This window comes from Hakea prostrata, unplaced genomic scaffold (assembly GCF_041222555.1).
Source record: "Hakea prostrata isolate BN-2017 unplaced genomic scaffold, UWA_Hpros_2 contig_16, whole genome shotgun sequence".
Taxonomy (NCBI): domain Eukaryota; kingdom Viridiplantae; phylum Streptophyta; class Magnoliopsida; order Proteales; family Proteaceae; genus Hakea; species Hakea prostrata.
Window position 1 is genome coordinate 297,135 of NW_028291135.1, and position 23,503 is coordinate 320,637.

General features: G+C 36.5%; 1 protein-coding gene across 3 annotated transcripts; it reads left to right on the forward strand.

Moving 5' to 3' along the window:
* Nucleotides 1–388: 388 nt before the first annotated feature.
* LOC148999301 (forkhead-associated domain protein) lies at nucleotides 389–23,263 on the forward strand. Of its 3 annotated transcripts, none has more exons than XR_016170975.1 (5): nucleotides 389–633; nucleotides 17,289–17,488; nucleotides 19,006–19,478; nucleotides 19,605–19,719; nucleotides 23,177–23,263. XR_016170975.1 is itself a non-coding variant. In XM_089141291.1 (5 exons), exons 1-4 carry the CDS (start codon nucleotides 486–488, stop codon nucleotides 19,642–19,644), a joined length of 861 nt encoding a protein of 286 aa, XP_088997417.1. In that variant the 5' UTR covers nucleotides 389–485; the 3' UTR covers nucleotides 19,645–19,668; nucleotides 23,177–23,257. The 3 variants fall into 3 exon arrangements, 2 of the variants coding, with proteins under 2 accessions (XP_088997417.1, XP_088997416.1); XM_089141291.1 differs by having other exon boundaries at nucleotides 19,605–19,668; nucleotides 23,177–23,257; XM_089141290.1 differs by lacking the exon at nucleotides 23,177–23,263 and having other exon boundaries at nucleotides 19,605–19,988.
* The last annotated feature ends 240 nt before the right edge of the window (nucleotides 23,264–23,503 follow it).

A 23,503-nucleotide genomic window follows, 5' to 3' on the forward strand; every position in this document is an offset into this window, starting at 1 on the left:
AAGAGCTAGGTCAAAAAAAAAAAAATTTAAAAAAAAATATTAAAAAAAAAATATTTAATTTTTGGTTTTTTTTTTTTTTTGTTTTAAAAAAAAAAGTATTTAAAAAAAAAAATATTTATTTTATTTCTTTTTTTTTTTTTTTATTTTTTTTTTTTTTTTTTTTTGGGGGGGGGGGCACCAACACAAGACAATTCTACAACAACAAGAAGAAGCACCAGCCTTGTCCCAACACAAGACGATTCTAATGGGGGGATATTAAACCGAACCAAATCGGCTAATTTGAATTGGACCAGATGGAGTTCGATTCCGGTTCCTACTCTCCGGACCGTTTCGTTGTTTAAAACCCGGATTCAAGTCGCCAATCCAACGGTTTTTTCTTGAGAACGATTGTCCTTCCATTTTTCATAGACCTCTATAGAGAACTAACGCAAAAAGAAAGAAAGCGAGCGAGCGAGCGAGCTAGAGAGAGAGGAGATCGAATCGTGATGATATTGAGTCCTGCCTCAGCAGTCATTCCTCGGAGACCGTCTCTGAGGAGGAACGTGTGCTTGATTACCAACATTAGCAGTACAGAGCAGCTGCGAACTCAGCTGGACCAACTTCACTCTGAAGCGGATAAAAATAGACTTAAAGGTTAGTGTTTCTTCTTTCTCTTTCGAGATTATCACAACCCATCAATAGTTCACCCTCGCCTGGGATAGAAAAAACCTAGCTTGATTAACTCTATTAACCTAGCTTGTTGTTTTCATCAGAACAAAAGAGAGTTTAGGAACTTAAATTTCAATCTAGAATTGCAGAGGAAGCTAATTCCAAGTTCTTTAATTACAGAGGATTAACAATTGTTTACAGCTTTCTCTGTTCTTCGTTTCAGTTAAGATATACTCCCCTTTTATAGGGGACATTCATTGGGATTTGTAGATGCCAGATTTTATTATAACGGGTGTGTTCGCCAACATGGAACAGTTTGTGGCCAACATCATCGATGTAGGCTTTCAGTTTTTCCACTCAGCGTTGACTCTTCTTCCAACCAGGCACATATGACAACGCATAACAGAGAATAAGCCTCCATAAGCACATTACAGATCAAACTTCTCTCATGCTTAGGGGCTTCTCTTTTAAGCACTTCAGTTGGCGGCCTTTGTAGTGACTGACGGTTTAGCTCTTTCTAAGTGGTTCCACTCTGATCCAAAATTTTTGCTAGCAAAATGTAGCCTTTCGTGGTGGTTCTAGATTGTTCCAGGTACCCCTTTACTGTTGAGGTATTTGAGTCATACCCAACTTATGTTGAGGTACTCAAGTTGTATCCAACTTATTGTTGAGGTATTTGAGTCATACTCAACTTATGTTCTAATATGAGCCATCAAATTAGTTACGATCTAATGGTGTAATGGGCCTTAGTGAGAGAGTCCAATTACCAATAGAACTCAATATTTTACTATAAATACTAGTTGGAAGCAACGGTCTGGGTATTCTAATATAGATACTCAGGGTGTAATGCTTTAAGCAACCTCATGTTTAAACCCTAACCCTAACAATCTTAAAGCATTAGCAATTTTCTAGAGAAGTTTTTTGTTCAATAAAGTCGGGTGATCGAACGCTGCTCAAAGTTATCTACAATCTACAGTGAGTAATCCTTCCACACAAGTAAGTGACTTGCTTCATCTTTATTTATTTAGTTTTGAAGTAATTTGTTTCGTTCTTAGGGTTTGAAGGAATGATATTTTAGGCGGAAATTTTTGATGATCCGTCTCTCGTTTTTCAGAAATTATTTATTTAATGTTTCGATCAGAATAGATATCTTAACTTTGAGAAAGAAGAAATCATGCCTCATGATTATTTGAAAGAAAGTTTTACGAACTTGCTTTTTGAACACGTTGGCTTTAGTCGTTTTTTGAGAATTGCAGCAGCAGGTTTGAAGACTTTGCTTTCTTAACTCAAAGCAAAAGTCTTGTGAGATGACATCACCTCTCTTGTTTTATTCTAAGCAAAAACTATTCATTAGATTATTAAACCGGATGGTTATAAATTGCTTTTAAAAAAAAGGTAAAGCTGCTTGTACTTTGTCAGATGACATTATAAATTGCTTTGAAAAAAAGGCAAAGCTGCTTTCTTACTTTATTGTCAGAAGGTTAAGAATAAAAAGCAATACAACTTATTGATTTGTTTATTCGTTTTATTGACATGCTTTAACCTTTTGATGACGGTTATTTTGTAAGTCACGTTATTCTCAGTCATATGATGTTGTAATTTCGATTACGTTTTGAGTAATTCTTTATGCTGGCTCGAGATTTGAGAATATGTGAATGGTTATCTTTCTGCGCTTCAAATTGGAATTTGAATGGAATATGTGCTGTTGGGACCCACCACTTGCAAAATTTGAGAATGATAGACTCCCGTTCAGATAAGTTTTTGAATTTTTTGGAACTTTTGAATTTTAAATTTGAAAAGTAACTTTTTGGAGTTGGGTCTTTGACTTGCTAAGAAATAATCATATGCTGCTTTCCATTAGGAACTTTTCCTTCTTGGAAAATTGTGATTAGTGGTATGCAATGGTGCAATATTGGCCCCTTCACTTCCATAAAGAATTTTTTTTATTATTTTTTAAAAAAAAAAAAAAGGGAGGGAAAGAAAGAGAACACCTAAAGGAGATATGCGTCCAATTAACCTGACCAAGTTAGAGACCTTCTTTAGTGTCTAAAATCAATACAAGAAAGAGAGAACAAAATTTGGATGAAAGAGTCTAAATTTGTTTTATAGAACACTAATGTGTTTTTTGATTCAGTCTCATGATTCTTGTGTCGTTGATTCTTGGTCTTGTAAATAAAAAGGACATGTCTCTAAGTTTTTTTTTTCATATCAAGTGATTCATATCGGTTTTAAATTTTATGGATTTTGATAGAGTGAATGATATGGGTAAAGAGTATATTAATTATACAACCTACATGAACAAACTTGAAGGGTGTGTCATGAAAGGTTTCGAACATAAAGACTATAAATTAATTTAGTCATTTGATCTTAAATAAGCACATAAATTATGGCACAAAAAATTTGACAAAATAAGTAAAGAGCTTTGGGTTTCAAAATGAGTAACTCTGATAAATGCCTTTACTATAACTTTATAAGTCTATGTCGAATAAGGTCATAATTATTTGCTTATATGTAGACGACATGCTGATTCTTGTTTCTGATCATTCTGTAGTGAGTGACATCAAAGAAACCTTAGCTAAAGAATTTGATATGAAGGATCTTAGTGTTGTAGACACTATTATTGGCATGAAAATAAGTTTTTCTGGGCAAGGAATTACCCTTAGCCAATCTAGCTATATTGAAAAACTAGTTTCTAGATGGGGATACAGTGGATGCAAACTAGTAGAGACATCATATGACTATAACAAAAGCTTGTACCGAATATGGTAAAGCTGTGAATCAGTTAGAATATTCTAAACTGATTGGTAGTCTTATGTATGCAATGAGTTGCACTAGGCAGACATAGCCTATATAATAGGCATGCTAAGTTGCTTCACATGTAATCCTAGTACAGAGCATTGGAATGCCCTCAAAAGGTTATTGAGATATCTTAAGGGTACTACAAACTATGCTCTTCTTTAAATTGGACATCCTCAAATTTTGGAAGGATAATTCTGAGGCATCTTATTGCTCAGAAATAGAAATAACAATCTACTAGTGATTATTCTTACACTAGGTGAAGTGGATGTTAAAAGGAAATCCAATAGATGAACTTGTATTGTTTTGAGTTCTATCTTTTATGGAATCAGAATTATATTCTCTAGCCTCATGAGAGATAAGGCAGAGAGTGGATAAAAAGATCTGATCCTGGATATTCCTATGATTAACTTGAAGATTTGTTTTGTGATAATCAAGCAACAACAATGATAGCTAATGCCTCACTCTTTAATGGTAAGAGGAGACAAATTAGGTTAATGCAGGTTGTGCTGAATTATCTTAATAAAATAAGAAATGATCTCTTTAGTTGATCAATGTAGAACATGGTAGATGCCCTTATAAAGGGATTGAAATACAAATCGAACATTCAAAATTGTGGGAGAGATGGGGTTAAAGACCATATAGATAGATAGGTCTTAATCCTAATTATATGTTATTTTGAATTGTTCGAATTTCATCTAGCCATAGTTAGCATTCATGACAATTTGCATATTTCAGATAATTTGGCAGGATTGTGGAGTATAGAGGTTTGTGAAATCCAATAGATGAACTTATATTGTTTTGAGTTCTATCTATTGGATTTCCTTTTAACATCCACTTCACCTAGTGTAAGAATAATCATTAGTAGATTGTTGTTTCTATTTTTGAGCAATAAGATGCATCAGAATTATCCTTCCAAAATTTGAGGATGTCCAATTTAAAGAAGAGCATAGTTTGTAGTACCCTTAAGATATCTCAATAACCTTTTGAGGGCATTTCAGTGTTCTGTACTAGGATTATATGTGAAGCAACTCAGCATGCCTATTGTATAGGCTATGTCTAGCCTAGTGCAACTTATTGCATACATAAGACTACCAATTAGTTTAGAATATTTTAACTGATTCACAGTTTTACCATATTCGGTACAAGCTTTTGTTATAGTCATATGATGTCTCTACTAGTTTGCATCCACTATATCCCCATCTAGAAAGTAGTTTTTCAATATAGTTAGATTGGCTAAAGGTAATTCCTTGCCCAGAAAAACTTATTTTCATGCCAATAATAGTGTCTACAACACCAAGATCCGTCATGTCAAATTCTTTAGCTAAGGTTTCTTTCGATGTTACTCACTACAGAATGATCAGAACCAAGAATCAACATGTCGTCTACATATAAGCAAATAATTATGACTTTATTCAACACAGACTTATAGTAAAGACATTTATCAGAGTTACTCATTTTGAAACCTAAAGCTCTTTACTTATTTTGTCAAATTTTTTGTGCCATAATTTATGTGCTTATTTAAAATCAAATGACTAAATTAATTTATAGTCTTTATGTTCGAAACCTTTCATGACACACCCTTCAAGTTTGTTAATGTAGGTTGTATAATAAATATACTCTTTGTCCATATCATTCACTCTATCAGAATCCATAAAATTTAAAACCGATATGAATCACTTGATATGAAACAAAAAAAACTTAGAGACATGTCCTTTTTATTTACAAGACTAAGAATCAACGACACAAGAATCATGAGACTGAATCAAAAAACACATTAGTGTTCTATAAAACAAATTTAGACTCTTTCATCCAAATTTTGTTCTCTCTTTCTTGTATTGATTTTAGACCTAAAGAAGGTCTCTAACTTGGTCAGGTTAATTGGACGCATATCTCCTTTAGGTGTTCTCTCTCTTTCCCTCCCTTTTTTTTTCTCCAAAAAAAAAAAATTATTTATGGAAGTGAATGGGCCAATATTGCACCATTGCATACCACTAATCACAATTTTTCAAGAAGGAAAAGTTCATAATGGAAAGCAGCATGTGATTATTTCTTAGCAAGTCAAAGAGCCAACTCCCAAAAGCTACTTTTCAAATTAAAATTCAAAAACTTATCTGAACGGGAGTCTATCATTCTCAAATTTTGCAAGTGGTGGGGCCCGACAACACATATTCCATTCAAATTGGAATTTTGGAGTGGGGACCATTCTAGCCAATTTGAAGCGCAGAAAGATAACCATTCACATATTCTCAAATCTCGAGCCAACATAAAGAATTACTCAAAACATAATCGAAATTACAACATCATATGACTGAGAATAACGTGACTTACAAAATAACCGTCATCAAAAGGTTAAAGCATGTCAATAAAACGAATAAACAAATCAATAAGTTGTATTGCTTTTTATTCTTGACCTTCTGATAATAAAGTAAGAAAGCAGCTTTGCCTTTTTTTCAAAGCAATTTATAACAAGAGAGGTGATGTCATTTGACAAAGTACAAGCAGCTTTACCTTTTTTTCAAAAGCAATTTATAACTATCCGGTTTAATAATCTAATGAATAGTTTTTGTTGAGAATAAAACAAGAGAGGTGATGTCATCTGACAAGACTTTTGCTTTGAGTTAAGAAAGCAAAGTCTTCAAACCTACGTTGCTGTAATTCTCAAAAAAAGACTAAAGCCAACGTGTTCGAAAAGCAAGTTCGTAAAACTTTCTTTCAAATAATCATGAGGCGTGATTTCTTCTTTCTCAAAGTTAAGATATTTATCGTGATCGAAACATTAAATAAATAATTTTCAAAAAACGAGAGAGACGGATTATCAAAATTTTCCGCCTAAAATATCATTCGTTCGAACCCTAAGAACGAAACAAATTACTTCAAAATTAAATAAATAAAGATGAAGTGAGCCACTTACCTGTGTGGAAGGATTACTCACTGTAGATTGTAGATAACTTCGAGCAGCGTTCGATCACCCGACTTTATTGAACAAAAAACTTCTCTAGAAAATTTCTAATGCTTTAAGATTGTTAGGGTGGGTTTAAGCACTAGGTTGCTTAAAGCATTACACCCTGAGTATCTAGATTGGAATACCCAGACCGCTGCTTCCAGCTAGTATTTATAGAATAAATACTGAGTTCTATTGGTAATTGTACTCTCCTACAAAGGCCCATTACACCGTTAGATCGTAACTAATCTGATGGCTCATATTAGAACATAAGTTAAGTAGGACTCAAATAGCTCAACAATAAGTTGGGTATAACTTGAGTCTACGTCCATTCCTCTCGAACCTTAGAGAGAATTCCACTAGTGATGCCCTTTCAGCTCGGTAGGTGGGGGAAACAACAGCTACTACAATCTTGTTGTGTACAGAGAGTTAGAGACCCTTTACATAATCTTAATTGTGGACAAGAATGTCCAATCTCTTACGGATGAGAGAGTCCTACCTTACTCAAGGTCTGGTTTGGAGTCTTAGTATAATCAACACTTACAAAGATAGGGAATGATAAAAATATTACCTATCAAAGGGTGTGACAAAATACCCTTTTGAGTGAGTGATGATGATGCACAATACTATGAATGACAAGCAATGCACCAAATTTCTCCTTAACTCGTTTCTTCCTTCTGATGATTCTTGAGGAAGGATGCCTTGAGATCTTCATACCAAGCTCTTAAATGGAGAACAAAGGAACCCAATGGTATTTGGACTTCTTAGGAAATGAGGCTTGATAGACACGAGCAATAATGAAAGGGAGCCTCCTAATACTTGGATCTTCAAACTAATTGACATAACCATCATAAAACACGCACAAATTGCTTGAGAGAAGCTCTCATTCAATATTCAACTCTATCAAATTGATTTTTTTTTTTTGGGTGGGGGGATGGCTTATTCGACAGCTTTACATAAAAGTCCTACTAACATTAGGAGTCAGAAACTCATTTTACTAGGGAAGTAGAAACAAGCTAGCCTAGACTGATTTAGACTTTTTAAACTGAAAAAAGATATAAGATTATTCTGCTGTTATAACTTAAGCTGGGCAGAATTTACTTAATTAGAATAATTAAGCTAATAAACTAACACATATTCGTCTTTGGCCTAAATGCTAAACTTTTGGGTCCATAGAATAGGCCCATTGCCCAGGGTCTGGGCCAGCCTTCTAGACCCTCTCTAATTGAACCAGCAGCTAAATTGCACTCAAAAACACTCAAGGAACCCTGCAGCTAGGTCTGATTGGGTTCCCAACTCTTGGATCTAGGTGTGGGTAAGTTTAGGGTTACATTTAGGCTAGAATTAGGTCTGAGAACTAAAGAGAATTATTCTGTCTTATACAATCTGCAATTGCAGAATTTTCCTAGTAGAATTAGGCCTGCAAATGTGTATACATCTCTTGGTTAGGGTTAGGGTTAGGGTTTGGAGGGGAGGTAGAAGGAAGGTGTAGGGGAAGGTAATCCTAAAAAGGTTTAGGGTTTGGGTGAGGGGTTGGTAGTTATTAGAGTTGGTGAAACTAGGATTAGGGCTCCTAGAGGAAGACGATGAAGTGCAGGAAATTTCTAACTGATGGAATGTAGTTTTACTAATGGAACTAAAGGTAGGAATAAGGTTATGGGAGCAGTGTCAGCCTATAGGGGGATGGAGGGGGTGAGAGGGTTTGGGAATTTAGGGTTTTAGAAGTAGGGTACTGCTGCCGTAGGAAAGAGGGGGGGGGTAAGTAGGGGTTTGTGCAAGGCTGAAGGCTGGGCTAGGGAATTAGGGTAAGGGTAGGGGTTGGGAAATAATTTGACTGGGATTGGTCTTATCACTCAATGGTTGCTAGAACTGGGGTGTTCCCAAACTGCCACAAGTAGTTGAAGAAGAAGATGATATAATCTAGAAATTGCGGAAAACAAAAAGTTTCAAAACCCAGGTCTTGGGCTTCCTCCTAGGAACCCACAACTCCCTAGTCTTCCTACAATGCTTGTTTGTTCAATCCACTCAATCTGACTTTTACATGAGAGGGTGGCTGATGTAAACCAAAAATCTCCCCTTGACCGAAACTTCTGGAGTGGGCCCACAACACTCAAAAAGGGCCCACCTGGGGCTGGCCGAACCCTTTTGAAGGATATCTTGGTCAGTCCAGCCCTAATTATTAGATAGTTCCAATTTTCATTATTTTATTTTTAATTTATCGAAGAGTTTCAGTCAACTAGGAAGTCTAGTTTAAGTCAAATAAGAGTTCTTTAGTCTTGGGACACTTATGTAAAGATAAGATTCTCAGAAGTCTCTATTTACAAGAAGAGTTCCTTTAGGCACCATTTGTTTGCAAGGGTAAGGTGGGAAAAATAAACATGTGGGACCCATATGTAATAGGGTAGGGAACATGAAAGGAAAGGGTTTTGTGGAAAAGTTTGAAATGTGAGTCCTACTTTGTTATTTTTCATGTTTTTCCAAAAAATCTCACTTATTTAGTGGGGTTTTGAAAAGGAATGGGGTGGAAAAGTTAGCATGCCACGTCAACGGACAAGTTAAGGAAGTTTGTTTGCCAACTTTCCCACCCTAGTGAACCAAACAAGCCTTACTATGGGATTTCATGGAAAAATTTACTTTTTCAAACTTTTTCCCACTGCTTTTTTTCCACCCCACTTCAAATTCAACAAACAAATGGTGCCTTAGTGTTCAGGTCTTAGGGGGAATCAATTTTCAAGGAGATTCCAATAGTGTTATTATTTGGATGGTTGTGATTTAATGTAAAGGGATCCTAATCTATAAAGGAGCCCCACTTAGGTTTAGAGGCTTTTAGTAGGCTATAAATAAGTCTATTCTTTCTTTGTAAGTATTTTAAGTCTGATCATTGAATAAGAACATTAAGTTTGGAGGATGAGGGACCCGGACGGATTCTTCAGTCAAGTTTTCCTCTTCATGATCAGCAACTCTGTCTGGGACTCTTCAACAATTCCAGCAGGTGTTCAAGGGTTTTTTTCAAGTAAGTCTCAGCAATCCCAGCCCCTTCCCCTCCCCTCTTCCTTCACAAGGATCCCCTGCCCCTTCACCTTCAATTGCAGGCCCACCCTATCGCTCCCCCACCTCCCCTAAACCCCCGCAAGCCCTTTACCTCCCCTCTCCTTTTCCGTGCAGATGTTCTCACCCCTTCCCCTGCTGCCACACCTTGGCAGCAGCCTTCCCACACCACCACAACATTCCCAGCCCCCTACAACCCCTCTAGCCCATTACCCTAACCCACGGTACCTTTCCCCTATCCGCCCTTCTTTCTCTGCCTCTTCTTTAGCAGAATCAGGAAAAAAAAAAAAAAAAAAGAGGAAGGAAAGAAAATAAAAGAAGAGTAGAAGAAAGAAAAGAAAAGGAAGATCTAGGAAGAAATAGAAAAGATCCTTTTCCCTTCAACCTATACCCACCTGATCCCTCCCCAAACCACATTTGTCACCCTAGTTTACCCTTCCCCAACTCCCAACCCATTTAGATTTGATAACTATTTGGGTTTTCCCATCATCTCATAAGAACCTATCTATTGTTCCTTAGTGTTTCCTTCCAACTCCCATCTATTTCAGAGCAACCCATAGGCTTCCCATAAAATTGTTGGATTATTTTCTAGAAGATTCTGGGCAAACCCCAATTTTTATGGAATTCTTCCAAGAAACGCTAACCCTAAATTGGGTTTACGTTGGTTGTTCTCTTTATAGCCTTACATTGCAGGAACATTAAATTACAACTCTTAAGAAAAAGAAAACCAACTTGAAGTCAACTTAGGGAATCCAATTTGGACTAGGATTCCCTTTACAACTCAAAAACTTAAATAAAACAACTAGTCTCCTAATTAAAAGTACTTTGCAAAAATAAGAAGCTAACTTCCAAAAGGAATCCTGCTTGAAAATTGGATTTCAACTTGGGCCTCTTACTTAGACACAGATTCTTACTTCAACAGGAACTCTAATATAACTCACAAGGAATGATCCAAATTATAAAATAAAAGTAGATCTAGAATCTTTGGAAGGAGTGGATTCTAACCAAGGGGTCCCTCTCTAATTGGGACTCCTACCCAGATTGGATTCTTCAATAACTTGACCACAACAAAGCCAAACTCAATAGTAAAATATATATGGACTCTTGATAGTAGCCTGCATCTGAATAGCCCTACTAGGGCTGCAAAAGATGGGGTAAAATGAATACCCTGGACAAAATTCAGCCAATTACTTGGTGCACCAATGGGGCCTAGTCTATGGTCCAAATTTCAATGGTTTTATGTAGGTTGAGCAGGGTTCATGGTGAAAGATCTCACAAGATATCTTGCTTTTTCAAAGAAGCGAGACGAGATGGAGATCGAGAGAAAAGAGTTGGGATATCTCGCTTGAGGTCTCGCCATATCTTGCTATATCTCACCTTGGATCTTGCCATATCTCGTTGGAACTCTCATTTTTTTTTTGTGGATTTTAGCTGGATTTTCACTTGCAATTACTCTTAGCGCATCTTTAACATCGAAGGAAGATCAATCATTCTCGGCTTGTCTTATGAACTTATGATTTAATGACTTATATAGAACTTCTAATGGTTGTATAATTTTATTATTTCATTCTTGAAAATTGAGATTGTGATACTCATATGGATGGAATTTTGATGATATTTAGGTTATTTGATGCATTTGATACACTTGCTTTTCATTTATATGCCTTAAAGGTTCTATATTACATGTTATATAACCTTGCATTCCCTAATCCTACAACATTTTGGTTTCACACTATGGTTAGACTTAGAAATCATACTTAGGATTGTTTTTTGACAAATCCAAGGCCATTAATGTGTTCAAAAGGCCTTAAATAGGCTAAATACCAAATTTCAGCCCAATTGGGACCCTAAAATCTACCTAGATGGGCTGCCGAGTTTACGCCAAAAAATTGCATATTTCGACCGAAATCTCGCAGAGATGGTCGAGATCTTGGTTTTTCAAGATGGCGAGATCTCGCTCTCGAGCAAGATCTTCTACCATGGCTAGGTTTCATCACCCATGACCACACAATCATATTAAACAAAGCCCCTACATCTACATCTATCAACCCTAGGTTGATTTCAAAGGAAAATACACTAGTTTGGTGTTGGGTCTGCATCAAGCCCAATTTATGAGTCAGTTGAATTGTCATAGACAACCACAGAAATTACCGAAGCCCATCTTGGTGGTTGAGCTTACTCTGCGACAATGCCTATACATGGTTGATGCCATTTGTCAAGTAATCCTTCTTCTTTGGAACATATGTATCACCAAGGTAAAGCCAAGAGTCATTTTTGGAATGATGAACTGAGAATTAGACCCCACAAGTACTCTTTTTGTTTTCACTGCCAACGGACAGTAGCTTCCTCTCATTTTCATCTCTTGAGAGGAGGGTTGGGTAGTATATTCTGTTGAGGTTTTCTAGCTACTTCATGTGCTCATAGACGTCATTTTGTGATATATTTATTACTTGTTCTGTACCTAACTTTGTAAGATTCTAGTTGTTAATTTCTTGTACTATTCACTTTCTATATTCATAACCCTTTCATTGTTATGAAGAGTTTCTAAGATGTTATTATGACAAACAAAGAGGTATGTCACACCCTAAGCATAAGTTGATGAATGAGATTCAGTTGATTTAGTTATATTGATGCTTTTGCCTCTCATATTCCTCTCTTTGTTCTTTCAACCCTATCACTCACCCTAATAGATCTGTCAACTTGGTATTAGGTAAAACCTTGCCTATACACCATGTATCCTACCTTATCTTTGCTATTGCGAAAAAATAGAATATGAAGTGGCAGAACCATAGTTGTCAAGGCATCATTTACGTGTCACCTCGGCATCTAATGATTTTCTTGGGTCCAAGGCAACAACCCTTCTTATTGACACTTCATGCTTTTGTGTTTATTTTTAATTTTTGACAAATTATGTTATATCTTATGCTTCCATTATTTTATGTTGATTTTTCTCATATTAGGCCACTGGTAGTACAATATGGTTTCTGAGTTGCCTATAAGCATATCATATATTAGTATCATTTTTTTTTATTACTTATAGTCGTCGCAAGCTTAGGGTCTAGGCGATGCCTAGGCAGGCACCTTGTTGCTTAGGTGCCACTCCACTGCCTTGGGTCACCTAGTTGCTGTGAGAACTGTGGGCAACACTGATAAAAAAATCTTGTGGAGGAGAGTGGTTGTGGTTGATATCATGTTCAATATTTCATCTTCAACATGAACATATTCTCACTGATTTTGTAACATCCGATCATGGTCAGATTGTTGATTTCGTTGAGTAAACTAACAATATGAACTGCTCATGTGCTGAAGATTCTCTTGCTCTAGACAATTTTAGATGAGTTTTTTTGATAACTTAGTTATGGACCTAATTGTTATGATATGCGTGATTTTCCACTTCAATTGTAACCGCCAAGTGGGGTCCACCCAGACTGGATAGAACTGGTTCTATTCTACCGAGGTTTTATTTTATCCCCTTATCATCTACTTGTTGGATTAGGAGATTACTTTCTTTTTTGGCTTATGTTTCTATTTTTTGTAGCTTGGTTGACGAGCAAACCAAGTCTATTCTTAGTTTCTATTTTCTGTTAAGTAATCTCATCTATTTTTTGTATAACACAGTTTATTAGGAAATAAATTTAAGACTGGGAATGAGTTACTTAGCTATTAATAAAGTGCTATCTGAGGAGGAGCATTTGACATGCAGCCTTTCTCCTCTCTTCTTCCTCTGGTTCTGGTGTCCTGAAACTGAAACAACTGTAACATGGTATCAGAACAATAATGATTCCTATTACCAGACTTGATATCCCCTGGCTATTGTTTTGGGAGGCTCTTTTAAAAAGTTTATTTTCTACCTATTGCAGCAGGCTGCTGCCCTTCTACTTGCCTGATTGCAATCAGACAAGTGAATATGTGAAGCACAAAGTCTTCCAAGTCTGATCAAAATTTGTTTCTCATGTGCAATGCGCAGCTTGGTTTCAGTTATACCTATTTTTAGTTGTGTATCTCCAGATTCTCAATGCCAAGTTGTAGCTGATTTGTTCATCAGATGAAGCTGAGATTTCAAAGACATCTCCAGATGCAGCTTATCTTGTTGTTGGTTGGGTCGCCTTCTATTGGAACTCTGTTACAAAGCTGGTGATACTTTGTTTTCTGGAGTTTCTATTTTTAGTGCGACTTATCTCGCTCCAGGTTCTCCCTCTGTTGTCGGCAGTAACTATACTATAGTGGTATAGTTTGTTACCCTACTAACCTTTGGGTTTGCTGCATCTGCAAAAATCCATATTCCTATTCTTGTTTGGCCTGTTTGTTACTGCTAGTTTCAGACTGCTTGACACTACTACTAATTACCTGTTGTATGTCTGATCTTTGTTTTTGGTCATTCTACTACCATGAACCCTTTCTTTCCTTGTCTTCTGCTGCTGTCCCCCCCCCCCCAACCAAAAAAATAATAAAATAAAATTGTCCTATTTGATTTGGTTAGTCCCCATCATTTATATGTTGCATATTCAGATCTCCATTTCCCATTTGGTGCTGGAATTAAGTTTCTGCAATTTTTTACCATAGAAAACTTTTTTCCTTGGCAAACTCAGACCTACAAATTCAATCTCATTCATATACTATCCACTGCCTACTGCTTTTGTTTTAACAGATTATTCTGCTCACCTTTGTAGTTGTTACAATTCTAATGTATCTTTTTTCTTTTTCTTGGTTAAACAGTCCTAATGTACTAATTTCTTGATTATCTATGGTTGAGCCTGTGCATCTCCCTCCTTGTCCATATTTTGCATGCCTATACATTGAATTTCCATGTATACCATTAGTCCTCACCATGAAGTTGCCATCATGAGACAACATTGGAAAATATATGCCTAGGCTCTTGCTATTTGGTTGAAGGGTCACTTTTACTTATTCTCTTTTTATTTATTTATTTATTTTTATTATTTTTTGTTTTTGTTTTTTTGGGTGCTTATACTTTGAGATATTGGGTATCGGTTGTCCTTATTTGTCCATGTGTAATTCTAGATGTGAGGGGGAGATTGGAGACATATCTACTCACAACTTGTATCCTTAGATGGTAGTCAACAACAACAATGACTACCTACTTGGTCCATAGTAACCTACGTTGCCTAATTGTTTCAAAAATTTTATATTTGACTTGTAGACTTTTTTTAATGCCCTATTTCTACCTTTGGTTGAGCAGAATTACTACCTACTACCTACTAGCCTTCTTGCGAAGAGCTTATCTACGGACATTGGAGCTGCACTTGTATCTACTTGAGTGAACATTGGAGCTGCACTTTTTGTCTACTTGTGTGGACATTGGAGCTGCGATTTTTGTCTTCAATTGTGGAGATGCCTACCTACTACCTGCCTCTTATGAAGTAGCCATTAGAGATCCTACACTTTGGAGAGCTACTTTCTACTACTGGCATTATTTGCATGGTGGGAGATCTGCGTGAGATTTCTCGCTTTTTTAATTAATTGAGACAAGATGAGAGTTGAGTTATGCAAAATGGGATATCTCACTCGAGATCTCGCCATGTCTTGCCTCAGATCTTGCCATATCTCGCTAGGACTCTTAATTTTTGAAGGATTTTGATAAGCCCCTTGTATCAAGAGTCTATACTTATAAGCGTGGCAAGGGGATCCACAAAATCTAATCAAATTTCCAGATTCAGATTGCCTTATAGGATGAGATTTGGGATGATTCTATTAGATTTGGGGAGATTATGTGGAGGGATATTGTAGGCAAGTAATTACTACTAATATTGGGAAGGAAGAGTAAGTTTTCATGCTTTTGAGTTATTAGGGAAATAAGGGTGAGGGCGATTGCTCTCGGGTAGCCGTAGGTACACCTACCGCTGGTAGTGTGCTTTGTTTTTGTTTCAGCATTCAATCAAAGTTTATCGTTATTATTATTTCCTTGTGTCGTTCCTCCATTGTTGAGTCATTGCATTCGGGTACTTAACAGATTTGTTTTACAAATTTTCAGCTGGATTTTCACTTGCAACTACTCTTAGCACCTCTACAACACCAAAGGAAGATCAATCATTCTCTACTTGTCTTATGAACTTAAGAGTTAATGATTTATATAAAACTTCTAATGGTTGTATAATTTTATTTTCATTTTATTTTCTATCTCGAGAGTCGAGATTGTGATACTCATATGGATGGAATTTTGATGACATTTAAATCATTTGATGTATTTGATACACTTACTTTTCATTTATATGCCTATATTACATGTTGTATAACATTGCATTCCCCAATCCTACAACATTTTGGTTTCACAAACTTATAAATCATACTTAAGGTTGTTTTCTCACAAATCCAAGCCATCAATGTGTTATGAAGGCCTAAATCAGACTAACTACCAAGTTTGAGCCCAACTTGGATCCTAAAACCCCCCAAGATGGACCATCGAGTTGGCAAAAAAAAAAAAACATATCTCGACCGAGATCTTGCCAACTCAGTCGAGATCTCACTCTCGAGCGAGATCTTAAACCATGATTATTTGGATAGTGTCTTTGATATTATTGTTGCTGCTATACTTATAGATGTGATTCATTTTCACTTCTACCTATCGTTCTCATTGTCAAATGGTTCATTTGACATGAAGACATTTCTTTTAATGTACATTTATCTTTTGAGTGAAGTTCTCTCAATGTTTCCCGGCGTCAGCTGTTCCTACTTATGCTCAATATTATGAAGTTAACATGTCCCTGTTATTCAAAGCTGAAGCCTTCGATATGTATAATCTAGCTTGAGGGGGAGTGTCAAGATATGCATGATTTACCACTTCAGTTGTAACACACCATATAGGATCCAACCTAGACTAGATATGATCTGATTTTATTGTGCCAAGGTTTTATTTTATTTCCTTAGCTTCTGCTCATTAGATTAGGAGATTGCTCTATATTTTGGGTTATGTTTAATGTTTTCTATTTTTGTAGCTTGGCTGAAAAGCAAACCCTTTCTAATCTTAGTTTCTATTTTAGCTTTAATTTCTATGCTCTGCCAGTAATATCTAGTTTCTGTTTTCTATGCAACTCAGTTTAGGAAATACATCCTAGATCAGCCTTAGTTACTTTGCTATTGATAAAGTGCTATGCGAGGAGGATGGTTTGATGTGCATCCTCTCTCCTCGCTTCTTCATTCTCTTTCTTCTTCCATTCTTATCTTCTTCCTGCGATTCAGAGCAGCAACTATAACACTAATTATGTTAGGTTGCATCATTATTACAAACAAGAAGGCTACCACATCCAAAGCATGATTGACAAATGAGAAGTTAATTTAATTTTGTTGAGGCTGTTGCATCTCATGTGTCTCTTTTCTCTTTTTTCACTTTACCTCATATTTCTTTATTCTCTACTCTCCTCCCTGCTTCTCGCAACCAGATGTTCTACTAATTTGATCTTCGTCAAGGAGTGAGACGTAATAGCTGAGCAAACTAGAGGGAGAAATATTACTTCTCAAACTATGTAGTTACCAATATTTGGGGGTTCAACCAACAACATCAACAGTGATAACCTTATCATTGACTAAATGGAGTCATTTGGAGGATCAGCCATTTCTTTAGAAATCAAAAGATGTTTGGACCTCGTTAAAGCAATTGCTGTTTAAGGAACTTGTCCAATGAGTTGGTTAGTCATCTTTTACCAAAATAAATTATATCTTCATTTCAGATGAGTTTCTAAAAATAAAAGAAATAGAGGAGAGGTGTGGGGAGATCACCATGGTAGCACCTATTGCTTTGAGAACAGCTGAAAAGGGTCCTTAAGTTTGTGATTAACTGCTATAATTTTGGCATTTTATATATATTTTATTTTTAATGTATAATTGTTTCATTCAGCAAACAATGCAAGATTGAGGCTTATGAGATTGTCCGAGGCAGCAGAGAAGCTTAAAAAGCAAGCTGCAATTGATGTTCGAGTTGGAAAGGAACATGAAGCAAGGGACCTGCTCATTCAAAAGAAGAAAGTAATGCAAGCATTAGAGAAGTCAAAAAGCCGCATTGAATTGCTTGATGAGCTTTCATCTAAGCTTAATGAGGTGTGATCAATGAATCTTTATTGTAGGGTGTTAATGTTGTGACTTTTTCTAGTTCAGATGAAAAAGTGATGGGATCTGTATACATGAGGAACTGGTATTAGCATGATGTATTTAAGATAATTGCTTAATCCGGTAAGTTGTATCAATCTCAAATTTCACGGCTGTCATATTTTGACCTATCAAAGAAAGAAACAAATATTGTATCAATGTCAATGTTTCCTCTCCCTGTGACTCCATCAGAAAACAAGAGTTGTGAGCTCTGCTTTAAATCCATATGTCCTTTCTCCAAGTTTTAGATGTTGCATTTCATTTCAAAGAATGAAATTGCATTGACTATCTGTTGCTGTGTCTTCCATATTTTTAGTTTGTTTCTTGTCTTGTAGATTTTGACTACACTTTACACATAAGCCACATTGTTGTGTCTGGAGGTGCGTCACTGAAGGGGTGGGGGGTGGGAATTTAGCCAACCTTTTGATCATGAAAAGAAAAATGAACTGGATTTTGTACTTGTAATCCCCAGTTTCTTGTAGGTCCAGTTAAGTCAGTTTACAATCAAAACCAATCCAAAAATTATTTTCTTTTCATTGAGGCATACTTGGTAGACTCATGTTTACATAAATAATGCAAGGACCATGAACATTGTAGAGAATCTATTGATAGCTGTACAGTGAGCTGTACACCACACTCCATTTACCATGGCCTGAGCTTGACCTAGGATTAAATGAAGTTCAGATCACTAAACCTTTGCTCAGTTATTCTCTTATGCATCCCTAACTCTGCTATGAGGTCGAGTTTCAAAAGGAGATTTAGCAATGTAATGACAGGTTCATGGAGGCCATTTTTACTATTGTTACAATAAGGGTGTACCTAGTGCATGACACTTCCCTCACTGTGGGGTCTGGGGGAAATTGTCCGCAGCCTTACCCCTGCATTTACTGAGAGGCTGTTACCAATACTTGAACATGTGACCACTTGGTCACAATGGAGGGACCCAACAGGGGCAAACGAGACAAGAAGGCAGCAGCCCACCCAGCGGAGGGGACAAAGGGGGACAGGGCACCAAGGGACGAAACACCGCGACGGAGGCGGGGCAAAAAGAGGCGAGGCAGAGGAAGGGAAGAAGGGAGGCGGGGAGGGGAGAGAGCCAAGCAGGCGGGGAGGGGAAACCTCTGGGGAAGAAGCTAGCTACGGCGCAGCACGAGTTACTATTTACAAGTTCACTCAGGGAGTGCGCATTAGCTGATCCATTCAAGAAAGCTGATTTGACTACTATCTGAGATCATCACTGACTGTGTGTTGAGTTCATACCTACTGGTAACAAATCAATGGAGAATTATTGAGGTCTTATCAAGCATCCTCAGTCATGGTTCACCATTCCTAATTATAATATATCTTGAAGTAGAAATGAAAGAGGAAATTATCAAGAATACTAGTATTTTGTGCAACTGTAATTTTTATTGAAGTTAATGTATTTGTGATGTTAAAATTATATGATGGACAGTTTCATGTGGTTTTAGGCAATTTCCATAAAAGAGGCACAGCTAATTGGAAATGTTGCTACGGATTTGGAAGTTGAAAGAGAAGATGGTCCAATTCGGGTCATCCCTCTGCGGGAGGAAACAGAATTTGATGCAAATAAAAAGGAAGGATTTGAACCAGTTCCCATGGAGTTTAGTGAGGATCTGGAAGAGCAGTTGAAGACAGAAGCTGAAGCAAACCTCTCCATTCACCAACAGCAAGAAGATATTGAGGAAAGTACTAAGAGCACGAGAATTTGGAATGAAGAGCATGTAAGTAGCGAGTTGAAGGGTATATCTTCCTATGAGAATTTTCTCGAACATGTGGATCAACAGCTTAGGAAAATTGAAGTTGAGGTTGCTACTATGTTACGCATCTGGATGTTTATACTTGAAAGCGAAGAACAGCCCAAAAATCCAAAGGTGCAGCATGCAGTTGAAATCCTTGAGAATTTGCGTGGCATTAGAGGGAGGTATGACAGGATTTAGCGGGAAAATTTTCTAAGAACCAATAAACTTTTTATTTATAATAATTGATATTTGATATTCTGGTTGATCTGTCCCCGTCCTCCCTATTTCTTGTTTCCTCTTTTCTGTAGGATTGCAAGTGTCAGGCAGGCAAAAGCAAAGATCAGTTAGAAGCTTGGATGTTCTTTCACACAGGTCTTAACTTTACTACAAAACTCAAATAGAACAAGGCTTATATCATAAAAAGTAATTGCTCTAATCTCAAGCTAATCATTTTGTTTTCCAGTCTGTTTTTTTCACCTTGAAAGTCTAAGAACAATTTATGTTAGTTTGCTTTAGTTTTCACTTTATGTTTGGAGCAAAAGGAACAGCTTGTTCTACCCACTTAATTCAATGTTTTCTTTTTAATTGTTATTCACTTAATTCACTCCATGGTTCACTATATAAATGCTCGTAATGAAGTATCTACGTCTTATCTTTGTAACAGCTAATAATATTTTTTGTCCTAACTTGTAGGTCCCCCCCCCCCCCTTCTCTGTGCTTGTAAAGCATAAACTATAATGCTTGTTGGTGCTTCCTTTGTATAATTCAATACCATTAACATCTAAAGGTTTTCCTGTGTTGCAAATAGTTTGTGCTACTTGATAATTTTGAACTCGTGTAAGTCTATATCCTTTTCTTTGTCTACATATGTATATATACTGGCATACAGTTGCTGATGAGCATAACTGTATGTTGGTCACAGGAACCATATTGTGCCAAACCGATCTAGCAACTTCACATTCTAATATTGTGAAGTAGGTTTTGGTCTCTTAAACACATTTGTCCCTGCTCACCATTATCCACCTTTTTTCCACCTTTTTTTATCTAAATAATCTCTTAAAAAGTTTCACCGCAAACAGGAAACCCTTGACCCATATACCTCCCCTCTGCAGAAAATGTATAAATCTTTACATGATAGTTCATAATATGCCATGAAAGTCCATTTGGCATTTAATTATTTACACTTTACAGTTCTATTTTCTTTACCCTGTGTATTGGAAATTTCCCCTTGTATTCTGATAAGAACCCTCTAATCCAATATCAAAATTAAACTGAAGCCAAAAAATTAATAAGAATTATCTGGTTTTGATGGTGCCAGTCACCCCCACAGCATTCAATGCTGCTCTTCGACCAAAGGCTACCCAAAAACCACTAACATATTCCCTTCCAACTAGGTGTTTTCTTTAAAACTTTTGAGCTTTGCCAGTTTTCAGTAGTATTTTGTTTTGGGGAGATTCCTACTTGGGGCCTTGTGGCTGAAATTGTGCACATGAACTGGGGGGGCCTGGGTTTATCTTGCACTAAGTCTGGTGTCCTATGTTTGTTCACCCACCAGCCTTGGCACAATTTCCAGCATTTCTTACCTTGCCATATTGTGCATAATCTAAGAAGGAAATGAAAGTTTTCTAAATTATATCCATAGTGATGATTCTAGATAATGGCGTCAACCAGTATAGATTGTTTCAACAACGAAGACAACAAGAAGCAGACCTTATCCCAACTAAATCTTTACCATCCAATCAGCTTTATTTAAGGCCATACTGGATACAATGCCTACCGTGCACACTAATCATGTGGCTAATGTAGGTCTGCCCTAACACTTCTAGTTTCTTCACATTGGGGCATTTAAAGGCCTCTGTTGAACATGGTCATGCCACCTCCAATGACTTTCTCGTAGTTTATCATTTATGGGAGCTACTCCCAACGTACCTCTACTATGATCATTCCTTATTTTATCCTTCCTAGTTTTGCCATTCATTCCATCTTAGCATCCTCTTTTCTACTACGTTATCTATATAATATTCATAGAAGCCCAACACTCTTCTGCACCACACATTATAGCTGGTTGTACCATGGTCTTATAGATTTTTTATTTTGTCCTGTGAACTTTAAAAGAATACATTGATCACACAAACCTTGGATGCACCTTTCTGCTTTATCCATTTTATTTTAATTCTTTGGAAAACATCATCTTATATATACTTTTTTTTTAATGATTGAGCCAAGGTACTTAAAATAATTGCTTTGCAAAATCTCTTTCTCTTCAAGTTTCACCACCTCATTATCCGTCCGATTACAACTGAAGTTACACACTAGATACTCCTTCATTCAACTTAGTTTAAAACCTTTTAGTTCCATGGTTGCTCTCTGTAGTTCTATCTTGGTATTGACTGCTACTTGTGTCTGATCTACTTAAGCAATCATCATCAAAATGCATACAAGAAGAAACCTCATCTTAAATGTCTGATTAAATCATCCATTGTAAGTGCAAATAAATGTGATTTTTAAGGTTGTTCCTTGATTTAACCCAATTTTAATCGGCAGTTCATCACCTTGTTGCCCCCACCATTCTTGTACTTGTCACTAGACCATCATCATGCTTTCAAATTTCAAAAATAAAAAAGAATACCGTTATGATATGTTACTCCAAATTCTTTTTTTTTCTTTTTTTCTTTTTTTTTTTTGGGGTGGGGGTAAGTTACTCCAAATTCATATGGATATAATTTTTGGTATCATGCAAATAGATATTCACTGTTAGAACATTTTACTGGAGCATATATATCATTATTGTTTATTGAAAACTAGGATTCCAGTATAAATTTTTGAACCTGACAGTGGTTACATTGGTATCGTATTCAAAGAAAACTAATTTTTTTCCCCTGTCCAACTTATTCATTGCCCAGAAGAATTTACCTCAAGGGGTTACTTTTACAGAACTAAGCCTCTTTTGGATCCAGCTTTGCTCCATTTTTCTATGGTTCTGGAGCAACTTGATTCAGAATAGCATGCTTGAATAGAAAAGTGAAGTAGGTTTGAAAAATTAATCCACGTATGAAAAACAGAATAACATTGTTAATCATTACAACAACAAACTCATTATTCTATTATGGGGGAGTGATTCTTTATGCTGCATCATTCAGTAGTGAATCATGTGTACCATCAGATGAAGTATTCAGTAGAAAACTGAAGATCCATTTGAATTGAGTTTAAATTACGGATGCCTGAAGTCCTCTGCAAACAAGCTCATTGCCTGATAATTGATAAATCAGATGACTGAAACTATAATAATTCGATATAATGTGGTTCACTTCCACAGTTTCTCTGGAATACTAGTGATCTTCACTGCATTCTTATGTCCCTGCTGTGCTTTTTTTTCTGAGAAGTTGGTGCCATATGCAGGTATCTAGGACGTATTGCTTCAATGTTTGATTAACTGTTTTCGTTTTACCATTAGGCTGCGTTTGTTTGCTGGAATAAAGGTGGGGTGGAAAAATTCTTGAAAAAAGTGTAGATTTCTTACTTTTCCCTTAAATCCCAAAATTGTAGAATGTTTGGATGCTTGAGGTGGGAAAGTGAGATCAAGGAAGCTTGTTTGGTGAGTTGGCAGCCCAATTTTCCCACCCAATTGTTTTTTAAAACCCCACATATTTGATGGGATTTTGTGGGAAAGTTTGGAAAAGTAAAAAGTGGGACCAACCACTATCATTTTTTCACAAAACCCTTTCCTTTCCTTTCCTTCTCCCTCACCCTACACATGGGCCCACATGTTATTTTTTCCCATCCCACTTTTGCAAACAAACGCAGCCTTATAGATTTTAAATGATACCATGCATCTTAATATTATGTCAATTTGCTAATTCATTCTTCCCCTTTATATCAGGTACAGACTAAAATTTTGTTCATACCGAGCTCTCTTCAATTTGCTGCAAATCACCAAAGATGCTTTTGGAGTACTGTTCTTCTTAACAGAAACAGACCTCTTTTTCTTTACTTTTATCTTGGGAAAGGGCAGTGGAATTATAGGCGATTGTAATTTTACAGAATCAAACAGCAAGGTGCATGGCAAAACTGGAAGAGGAAGTCCCAAGACCATCCATAACTAACTGAAACATAAAATGTTTCAAATTTCTAAAATGTCAATCAAATTCCTTTCCAGATCAAAGTAATTGAATTCTGGAACATGTATGTTGTAATCTGGATGAGACAA